Below are 12,806 nucleotides of genomic sequence, written 5' to 3' on the forward strand. Positions count from 1 at the left end.
ATATTTTATTGTGTTTGTTCAATTTGATAATGTTATTACATTCTATATATAGTTTAAATTGATTTAGATTTATATGTGGTATATTTTCATATAAGCATTCTCACAGACTATTAATATATCTAACGTTCCATGAAATGAAAAACAAAAAATCAAATATTACACTAGTAAACCAATTTACTTATTTATCAATTTAAAGATTAAATAGTTTAAAAATATGTTTAAGGTACTTAGCTGATTTAATAGATTTTATTAAAAACTCTAATATTAAACTATAGACATTTATTGTGATTGATCCCTTTTGGTAGGTACTTATATCTTTAATTTATTCACACTTATCAAGTTCTTATCCGTTTTCAAAACGTTTAATTTTATTAAACAATTATGGCATTATGAAATGTATTATTAATTCAATTAAATTTATTTTGATTGAAGGACTAAAATTCTTAGAATTTACCTTACAACAGTCATAAAGTTATAAACTCGTATAAATAAATAAATGAAAAATGATATAAGTACACTAATACGCTCTATAATATTATTCATATTATTTTGATTTAATTTATAATTGTTATTTAAAGTATAAACTATAAAGTATATAATTGTATACGAATCGTATATTATAATATTATTACGAGTTATGATGAAACAACAATAATTCGTAGATAGGTATTAATAATTGAATATTCATAAAACTCCATAACAGTGGTATATTTATTATTTTGATAATAATCTTTGTATTTTTATTTACACTGTTGGGTAAAATTTAAATAATTAAATCACCTCATTCAGCGCAATAATTCATTGTACTTAGTGTCATAAGCTATTAGTAATAAACATATCAATTAAACCAATTTGACATTAAAATTTTGATGGTTACATTTTTTGGTATTTTTGGTCTAGGCATTCTTAACTGAACGCGTTCTTGGAGCTTATTGATAAAGCCCATTCATTATTCGTTTATGTTTTTCTTAAATATTTAGTTCGTTCCGAATACATATTATGTTTATTTTTAATAAAGAGTATTGATGATATTTTTAATGAACAATAGTAGTAAAGTTTGGCCCGTTTGGGAGACATGTCATTATATTTGCCTATTTTTTTTTCCTTGTTATCGTGAACCGGGGGAGGAACTGGTGTTGGCATTGCTTCTCCCCATTATATTTACCTATTATAATAATATATTATATATTACCTACATATTCTAAGGTTCAGCTATCCATAAATACCCAATATACACCTATCGAATGCGCATTAGCTATTGAACCACTGAACAGCGGCTCAGTGCACAATCTCTATGCTATTGACAAAATATTTCCAATATGCATTAATTTACGAAATTCGTAAATTTAAAATTTAGGGTACTATTTGACGCATAATTGCTTTTGCTACACAAGTGGAACAGTCATTGCAAATGAATGAATTTATGATTTGCAGCTTATAGTGGCAATTTTAGGGCACTGTGCGATTAAATTGTGTTGCCTGTCAAAATTTCACAAATGCATTTTAAGCATGACATGCACTTGTTTCTCTTTCTCTGTTGTCTTCACAATTCTTAGAGCCATATCTATTAAGGGTAATGGCCCAGGGGACCCAGCCCCCCAAATTAAAAAAATAAATAAATCATATATTATATATTATATTTAAAATAGTTAATAAATACATAAACTATCTATACATGGATAATATATGTGGGAAAATAATATTTTGTCAGCTCGTTTAATATCTGTATAATGTTATCTATATATTTTATACCTGATGAACCTATAGTGTTAACTGTTATAAAATAATATTTATGTTATTACATCTTCTATTATAAATAATAATATATGGTATACATGGTTTGTTATTTAATTTACTCGTATTAGTCACACAATAATGGATATTTTAGGTACCTAGTGCACCGTGTCATAAGTAATAATTTCATAACGTTCTAAATAAATATTTTTGTTTTGTAGGTACTGAAATAATATTGTTACAATACTGAATAAAATATTTATCATGTGATAATAATACACTCTAATATGGGTCTAGGAGGTGAAATGGACCACCTTTAGGTTCTGCAGCTTGTATTAAAAAGCATATTTTATCAATAGATATTATCCTTAAAATAATAACACTAATTTGAACTGCATAAAAGAGAATCTCTGCTATTTTTTTGTACGTTATAAGTATGCAACCACTTACGGATGAGTAACAGGTAAACAAATATTGCGTAAGGTGAAGACGATGACCGGAACAAGGCCGCCATCGGACACGCGGACGAAATTCGTTGTGTACAGACGGGCAGCAGTTATGTTATCAATTATTATTATTATTATTATCACGATAATATGCGGCACGAGACGAAAAAAAATTGATGACGACGATAGTTATAAAAAAAAGAACAACGGTTATTATTTTTTTAAATTGTTTTCGGTTGGATGGGTGAGGGGGCCAACGCACGGCGGTTATGTCACACTACTCGAAAACCGTATCGGCCGACACGACGCGAACAACACCGCTTGACATGGACTGCAACCGCTGCGCCACCACCGTATTCGCATTCGTATTCGAATTCTCTTCGGTCTCGATCGACGGGAGTACACTACCGACGGGGCGAAACATTGTCGTCCGACTGCCGTGCGCAAAACGTTCAACGCCGCCGCTGCTGCCACCGCTACCGCAGCCGAGTCCCTTTGAGAGGTGGTGGTGGTGGAGGCGGTAGCAGGCTGGTTGAACAGTCGACTCGTCGCGACTTGCATCTCGCTGGCTGGTGAGAAGACGGGTGGGGGAGGGGGGCGGTCGGGAGATGGCTCATCTCTAGGGGGTGAGAGCCGGGTTATACGAAAAAATTACGTCCATTAGAGGCGTCAAAAGAACAATCGCTCGCCGCCTCCTCTGACCCCCACTCGGCCATTTGTCACACTCTTCCAACTCGTACCCTAACCCCCCCACTCAAACGCTGCCACGCTGACAAGTCAGCAACCCGATCGCGCACTGCCTTACACCGAAAACTCTCTGGCCAAGATGGATATATATTACCTCTGGGTATAAACAACAAACGGTGTGGTAGTGGTTCCACCGAGCTGACTTGTTGAAGAGACGTGAGAGGAATGTCAGAAAAAAAATTGAAATCCTTAAAAAAATACACGGACTATACATACCTATTATTATACGGGCCAGCGGCAGACATAATATTTCTATGATAACGCCGATATGGCTGGACGAAGATCAACAACTGCTTGATAGGATGTCTGTTAGAGTTACCAGATTGTGTTATTTAAAGTGTCAGCGTATTTACATTACACATCAATGGCATAACCCGGACAGCCAAATAATTATTTTTTTAGTTTGATAAATTATTTTTAATATTAAATAGATGATGACCGTGGACCAACGGTCATTACAATGTCATTAAAAATAAATTGAAATTTGATTAGAGAAATAAATAAATATAAATCTGTAGGACTTATATTTTCTTCATAATATAACTCCTCAATCCCACATTAATATTGTTTATTTAAAATAACTTGTTATATGATGGTAGGTAGGTATTATTAAGTTTAAAAAAATATTGCACTGTGGCTGGCAGAAGAGTGACAATTTAATTTAGACTTAAATATATAAACTTAAACATAAAAACTTTTTATTCACTCCTGTGGGAATATTTAGAGAAGAGTGAAAAATAGGGGGTTTAGCCAGATTTAAAGATTTCTTGATGGTTCTTACAAATAAAAGAGTATTTCTCAATTAGAACTAAGTGTGATATATCCATTTAATAACTTTATTACAATATTGTAAACCAAAAAAGTTTACGGCTTCCAAGTATTTGGTTTCTATTTTGCTTTTATTTTTTATGTTTATATGTTACCTATCAATGTGGGCTACTAAAATATCATGTTCGATGATACTCAGTAAATCGTACATTATATGGATCAGTTCCGGAATACTTTCAATTTGATAATTTTAAAATTTTAAAAGATGAAATCGTCTAATTTACAATTATGTTGAGAACAATTGCATAATATTCATAACTATTACTATTGTTGAAATATTCGATTTGGTGGCAAATCCAGGTAATATACTATCAACTTTTAGTTATTTGTATAAAAACCTTTTATGGGTCGTGGAATATATTGGCATACGTTTATTAGATAGGAAAAATGCATTCAGCCAAAATCGTTAAAAATGTCTCACCGTTTGAAATACTCCAGATATCCAGATGTGCCACTTCTACCAAGCAAATTACTAATTCACTTAAAAAGAGCGCGTAAGAATTTAGTTCAGAAAAAAATAATTACTGTCATCGGAGTACCAAGATAAACAATAGTGTAACTATTAGCGGCACAACTAAGTGCCATCCCAATTCAATTATTCCCGTCACTATAAACATGCAATCAAAATTGCTAAATGTACTCATTATGAATAAATTGTAATTGTTTATTTTTAATAATAAAAAGGAGAAAAGTAGGTAACCACTTTGCTGTAGAATATGTACCGAGTATACATGGTGATAAAGTAACTCACTGCAATGCATAATTTCAATTTTAATTACATTATTTATACGAAAAACGATTCAGAGGCAATCTATCAGTCTCTTATATTACTACTACGTTTTATAATATAGTATATTTAATGACATATTTATATTGCTACTAAAGTAATTTATTTTACTATTGGTACATATGGTTTTGTGTTCGAATTCCAGTTTTCTTTAATGGTTTTTTTAGTTGTTCCAGTTTTTTGAAAAGTGCTAAGCAATACTTTTGACTCACCAAAATACATACTAGATACAATTTTCTACTAGAAACCATCCTCAATATTGAAAATTGAAGCATTTTTACTGTTCCATAGTATTATGACAGTCAGAAAAATTAAAAATACAAACATCATTGTAAAATAAAAATAAAACTACTATTTAATAAAGTGAATGTGGATCCAACTACTAACGGTATGACAAACATTTAATGGTTATTGTATGTATATGTATTAAATGTGTTAGCATTTTCATACATTTTTGGAACACGTATATTAACCGAAATTAAAAGGTAATAATAAGATAACCTTGATAACTAATCAGTTAATGTATTATTTTATGAAAATCAATAAGATAATAAATAAAATGTACAAATTATTGGGTGTTTATGTGTCTCACAATAATTTTAATAATAGTAGAAGTAATGTAAAAGTATAGTATAAAAACAATATTACTGTGAAAGCGTGAAACTTCTAAATGACGGACACCTTCGGTCACTAAAATTGCGTCCACTATTCAGAGAGTTTTGATTGTAGAAATATTGTAGTTGGTTTCTAAGAAAACGTTCGCTATTGGGAAGTGTGAATTAGAAGTGTCACTGTACTTAATAAGTATTTTGATTCTACCGTAATACATTTTAACATATTAATCGATTGAATTTGTGTAAGAATTCATTTATTTCGATGGTATAAAGATCGTATGTTTCATCAAAACATAATTCGTTTTCATATAATTTTATATTTGAATTTATTCGAGTTTAACTAAATAAAGCATAAGTAAAAATATAACTTCTGTTAAAATGCGAATAATACGATAAATGATATTATGCTTTATTTACCTAGTTGTTCTATTTCAGTCTGTTTATATCGATTAGTATTTTGGTGTGTTCCAGAATTTAGTTTCAGTACATGTATGACGAATATCTAAATATAATATCTTAAATCGTACTTTGAACTGCTACATATGAATGAAAATATTATCTTCGATGCAATTTTCATCAGATCATATAAGCACATAATTATCGACTATCGTCATTGTTATATTTGCGTTTATGCAATGATTACTTATGTTTAACCCCAGAAAATGTTCTTCTTACTTTAAATTTTTAGGGTGAAATATATCATATACTTTTTACCTGTTATTTTAAAATACATATTAATGTGAACAAAATTGATTATTAACCAATTTAAATATAACTTTCATTCATTTTCAACCCTGATATTTTACAATAGGAAGTTTACGATTTGATTTAATTCAATTTAAATAATAACCAGCAATTTAGTACCAGTTAAAATACATTACATTATTTTTCAAAATAAAAAAAGGTGAATATAATCGTAATATAGAGACAAAAATAATGGATCAGCCTAAGTATCCACAAATGAAAAAACCTAAAAAAAAGTAATACAATTAACATTATGCATTTAAAATTATATTATATTATAAATAGTTATTATATTCTGAAGATAAATTGTAAAAAATACATGCATGTCTATAATAATACAGCATTTTATACAAATTAATTAAAACTATACTTTTTCGTTTGAACTATATTATAATTAATGAACGTAATGTCCTTCATGGTGACTAGTATACGGAAAAAACACCAAAATGTAATATCTTCTCCCTTGCGACTGGAAAGTTTACGCGTCACGAACATTAAACATTATAAAATTGTTTTAAAAACGAAATAGTTAATGGTATTAATATAAGACCTTTTTAATTATAATGGTGCCTATATTATTATCACTGATTGGGAAGTTTATTAATAATTATTCGTTTTTTCACTTTGAAATTAAACAACTCACTCAACTATGCATGCTATATATTCGTTGAAAATTGCATATAATTTATAATCATATGATAAATATTTTAGACATGGTTAACACGTAGTTTTCATTATATTAAAGTTCACCCTAACCATTGTGTTAAATTTAAAATTATATTTTTAGTAGATTTATTGTATACCTAGTATTTATTGCACAATTATTATTTATTCTTAAACTAAACTGCTGAAATATATTTCAATTACCTACCTCTATTCTAAATTAAATAAGAACTTAAAAATATAAATCCAATATTTATTTCTTTATGACATACAAATATTAAATAAAAAGGTTTACACATTTAAAGATCACACCTATTAAAGGTATGTCTATAAAATATACAGTAAATAATATTGGATACATGCAAAATATATGTTAGATAAATATGAACTATTATAAGAAAAACAAATTGTTTATATAATATTATCATTGCTTAAACATTTCTAAAATTGTAATGGTCCATGAAACAAATTACCCTGAATATCTAAATCATCATATAATATATATTCCATACATCTGTTGTTCACTTATAAACAAACTAAAATTAACTTAATAATAAGTTAAAAATATTAACATTGATTTTTAAAGTTTATACGAAACTTATGTTTGTTGAATTGATTTACCTAAATCTAATTATATACAAATATTACGCTTTCAAATCATTGAAAATTGTAGACCAGGAAATTATTTGTCATTTTAAATTATGGTTTTCATCAATAAAACATCAGTTTCCATATAATATGATTATGAACGATGTGTTTTTTAGTACAAAATAAAGTAGTATTTGTAGTAATAGTAAAGAGACCATTCTCTCTCGTAAAATATACTATCCCCGGACGACGACGGAAAAATCATCAGAACTGTCTCAAGTACGAGACAAATAGCATTAACACAATGTCACGTGAAAACTTCAAAAATTCGCACAGAATATTTGATGGAATGGAACTGAATTTCTGATTGCACCCAATGGAATTTACTTATTGAAACTATGAAGAATGAAAGATGTGTCTTAAGTTATAATCAATTCCTGCCGACTCGTACAGAATTTAGGATTAGAAATTTATACTGCGTGGGTAACGCAAAAAAGTTGTTGCGTTCTTCATTATTGTTTCTTGAACCCAATAGGTATTGATTTTTAAGATTACAGACAAAATTTAAAATCATCGAAATAAGTATTTAAAAAACCACAAAAGCCAAAATCTCATTTTTATAATTTTTTAATTAATCTCATGAACTGAAAATATATAAATAAAAATGTATTTATAAAACAATAAGGCAATAGATAGTTTATAGAGTATACGTATACTTTAAGTAATTCGGTTCTATGCATTTATTTTATTTTTAATACTTTAAAAGCTAGCATGAATAGCGATTTATTTTTAAAAAGAGTAGCCACAGACAAACTGCAAAAAGTTTTCTATAATAATTACACATTTTGTAAAATTAATGGTAAATGTAGAATTTGACTTGGAAGAAGAGACTACTGATTAAATTACTTGTTCATAAAATCTAATAATACTACCGATGGATTACCTTTCAATAATTAGTTTTATATTTAACTTAAGTAATGAACAGTTTAGAAAAAAAAAATAATAACTATCTTCCAGTATATAATTAGTTGGAGAAAATTCTCGAAAGTTGAAAGTATTAGATTTGGACCTACTTTGAATTTAATTACATTTAATAAAATAAGTGTAAAAACAATTTAAAATAGCAGTTTTTCTAGATAAATTGACTAATACAAATTAGTAGAACAGTCGTGATGTCAACACTTCTGAGAATTTTTTTCTTCTGAACTATAATTTACATTGAGAACACAAAACAATTGTTTGCAACTTAATTTAAAATTATAATATTTCATAGAACATAAAAGACGAAACTTTACAATTATTTAACTAAAATATTAAGAAATGTACTAAAACAATAATAATATTTAAAGATTTTTTTAATCAATACATACCTAAGTACCTATAATATTAAAATTTTGACAAAATATTGTACATAGTAGAAATATTTAATTTTTTTTTTCAACTAAAAACTTGAAAGTTGTAATAATTATGAATATTTGTAGTTAAACAAATATCAAAAATGTAAGTTGAAATTGAAATAAATTAGAAAACTAAAAAAAAAATATTTTATATTTATAATTTGTTCACAAATTGTTATAATAAGTAATATTTAACATAATTTATCCAAACAAAATTATCAACCAGATAATTTATGTGATAGGTACTCAGTTTCTATCTATATGTCTCATATTATAAGCCCCAATGTATTCTGTAATTTCCGTTGACATCTGTCAACTAAACGTATACGCCACAGCATACTATGACTAAGATGTCACCCTAAATTGGTAAGGAAAGGTTATACAAGACTAGAAAAGCTCAGAACAGAAAGTCTTACGTAATTAACAATAATCATGGCATTTGGCAGTATTTATTAATGGAACGAAAATAAAGCGGCATAAATCTCAACAATATATTATATAAAACATATAATACAAGCCAGTGTACAATTATTCGAAGATTTGAGTATTTAACTGATCTTTGCTCGAATCTTCTATGAAATTTAAATGCATACAAACAAAAACAATCAAATCAAATTTTAAAAATACATTTCTCACTTTGTTCCGTATTGATAAATTGAAGTACAACAAAATTATACGAAAACTATTATGTACTACATATAAATACGACTTTTATCGTGACAAGCTTAAGTGTTTGGAAAGCATTTTTGACATATTGTCTGGTGTCTTGCAGAGAAAGCCGGAAAAAAATGACCCGGTGACTTTGGTCACCGATCGGCTTTGCTTTCACGTGTACTAACGCACACATAGATCATCAATATTTCATGTGCAATATGAAGGAAAATAGACCCCTTTTATGTGTTTGGTTTGTTATCAGCTATCCAAAGGACAGGAAAATATATATATGATATAAAAATATTATTCTCATTCTCATTTATCATAGTTAACCGTTTTTCGAGATGACTAGCTAGTACTCGATCGACGTAAAGGAACGGATCCATTAATGTAATTTCATAGGTGACTTGATTCTTTCGATAATAGAAAAAGTAATACAACCGTATTGTTGAGAAATTAATAAAATAATAAAAATATAAACTTTTAGTATACCTAATCTGTACGCTGATCTGGAATAAACGAGACAAATTATATAACTCAGCTGCAATGGAAAACCCAATTATGTTTACTATTTTATTTTTATTATTTTTTGGAAGCTAAATGTTTGATTCGCTATTGGACTAAAAGTACATACAATTTCATTTATGCGGAAATTCGCAGAATGCACTCAATATGTCTGTAACCACAAGACATGACATTTTACATATCACATTAAAATGTTAATAAAATATAATACGAATAAATTGTGGAGAACGAGAACTACTTTCTGAAGAGCTTGTAGGTGCAATGTCTAGCAAATAGCAATAGATGAGGATGGTGTTCCTTATTCCATGTATTTATTTTGTATGTGGTATGTACGGTATACCATACTTTACAAATATGTGTTATAATAAAACTCTATTAACTATTAATTTTCTTAAAATCAACCTTTTATTATACGATGTAATATATCTTATACTTTATAATAGTAAAAGTATAAGCTCCATGAAAAATGTACTTAATTAATTTAAATAATCTAAACTTATATAACTCATATTTATTTAGACTTTCATGTTATAACGTTATGTTTCAAAGGAATACCTACACTATTATGTCTAACGTGAAACTACGAAATGAGGTGAGTGTACTTGTGAAGCAAACAAATCCTATTTCGGTATTTAATTAACACATGTAGAGAAAATAATTAAAATTATAACTCTGCAGGTACATTCATTAGACATATATGCCTTACGTGTTCACTTATGTATTACAACAATAATAATAATACTAACAATCACGTTAATAAAATAAAATAGTAAGTACACACAATGGAAATAAACACTTAAAAAAAAAATATGTAATACAGACATTCATAATATATTTTCCACTTGAAGCGTTTGCCAAACAAACACTCAACTCTCGAGCGGCTATGAAAGGATAATAAAGTTTTTAATGTGAACTGGTGTACTGCGACCTTAGTAAAAAAAAAAAAACATAATAGCACATGCGACTCTTTTAACCTATGTGTGGTCATGTGGTAATAATATAACAACTAGACACGTAGGTAAAATTTTTTTTTTATAAACCAAAATGTGGAGCTTTTTTTCTTTCATCTAATTTTCATACCTTCATAATACCGTATGTCCTTAACACCGGTTCAAGAACGCATTAAACAATAACCACTACGTTATATACTTACAATTATAAAATATACACACACACAAGCACGCACGCGTGGTTGCCATTTTCTATTTGAAACCACAGCTGAATGTAAAAGTCAAAAGCCGTTTTTAATTCAACTTCCTATCAATAATCGAATTTCGGTCCTTAAACAAAAACCCAGTTCATTCCATCGTCCACGCCAAACAAAACTTGCCAAAGTGCGGATACGGAGAAGCGTCAGTCTCTCTCTCTCTCTCTCTCTCTCTCTCTCTCGTTATAATATACATATTACATAATACAACTTGGTATTTTACCCTTTACTCGAACTTTGTTTATTTCGAACCAACCCCTTTTTCAGAAAAACGAAAGGAAGTGAGTGCAGAGGAAAAAGGACCAAAACGCTAAATCAACCGTGCCTTATCACTAACGCCACTAGCTACAGGATCTTTAGATGAACGATAAGTCCAATAAACAACACCATTACGAAGGGATAGACCTTTGAATCATTTCATAAAGGGTTGTAACAATTGCTACAGTATTATGTCCCAGTCTTTGTGTAACGGGTGCAATAAAAATGTTAAATTTTATTTCATTGTTTTTGGAATCGAATAATTCCGGTAAATATAGAGTTTATTGCAAAGTGTTGTCATAATCATAATTGTAAATGTTTCGACGCCTTTTGTAGAAATTTTCTTTTGTTGGTACAAAACTTAAATAACTTATACAAACTATAATAATGCAGTAAATACAACAGATTTAATATTTAATTCAATATTATTTTTAATTCTTCAAGTTGTCTTCAGATTTATTTACTAAAATTTTAAATCTTTGTAGGATCAATTACTAACCTAGGTTATCAAGGGTATGTAATTTACTTACGTTAACGATTTGAGCTGCTAAATATTTGTAATTTAGTCACGATTCAGCTTAAACATTCTTTTAACATATAACCAATTATGTTAAGATAACTTCATTAATTTTTTTGAATAAATGTATTTATTTTTTATGCTTTAAAAGTTTAAAATATTTAAATTTAGAAAAAAACATGGCCATAAATAAAGGTTGATAGTAAAAGGTAATACATTTAATATCAAAAATCTAATCACTGGAATAATTTTAAAACAATATTTTAACTATTAAGTAAATTATTGAATGAGTCATTATTTAAACATAAATAGAAATGCAATACTAAAACAACATATCCTTAGTGCATTTATATTTAAAGTTTAAAGTTTTATGAAAAAATTAATTTAAAATATACACAGAGGAAAAGTTAGAGAATATTATAATAAAAAAATATGGAGATGAAATTAAAATAACAAACAATATAAAATGACTGATGGCTATGGGCACTCGACTCGCATAATATTTGCTTACTTGGCGCAATAATCTGTGTTGTATTATTATTATTAACGTAAAACACAAAATCAATGATATAAGATTTTAATCAATGTATTTCGACAGTGATCTTAGTTGAATTATATTACGTTTACAGTACTTGAACAGTTGAACTTTACAATCACAGGAAATGTTTTAATGTATATATTCGGGCATACGGGGATGTGGATGTTGTAACAAGTTCCTATCGCATTGAAGTAAATTATTTTTTAACTGTAGAAAGCTGTTACACAATCGCATTTTTCTATCATAACGTCAGTTTTTTTCTTATAGAGCTATTTTTTTTAATCAATACTATTGGTAATGTAATATTGGAGTAAAACAAACAAACATATTTTGTTCCTTCGATAGGATATCAACTTTGAAGTTATTAATCGTAGATTACGCTTATTTCGATGATAACAATTTAATCTTGTAAGGAATGTTCATTCAAAACTCGAATTAAGAATTGTACAGCAATTCCAATATTGTAGTGCAAGTGCAGTATGGAATATTATTATTTATTCTTCGACATTTAATACGGTCGACCGCATTCAAATAATATTATTAAACAGAGATAGGTACT

At 28.3% G+C, this 12,806-nt stretch overlaps 1 protein-coding gene across 1 annotated transcript in view; it reads right to left on the reverse strand.

The window, feature by feature from the left end:
• The window catches only part of LOC111032680, a 132,947-nt gene extending 130,333 nt beyond the window's left edge, over nt 1–2,614 (reverse strand). The window contains exon 1 of the mRNA XM_022313105.1: nt 2,185–2,614. Within this exon, the coding sequence (XP_022168797.1) occupies nt 2,185–2,248 (64 nt within the window). The 5' untranslated portion in view covers nt 2,249–2,614. The remainder of the gene's footprint in view (nt 1–2,184) is intronic.
• Between the last annotated feature and the right edge of the window lie 10,192 nt (nt 2,615–12,806).

This window comes from Myzus persicae, unplaced genomic scaffold, assembly GCF_001856785.1.
Source record: "Myzus persicae strain clone G006 unplaced genomic scaffold, MPER_G0061.0, whole genome shotgun sequence".
Taxonomy (NCBI): Eukaryota; Metazoa; Arthropoda; class Insecta; order Hemiptera; family Aphididae; genus Myzus; species Myzus persicae.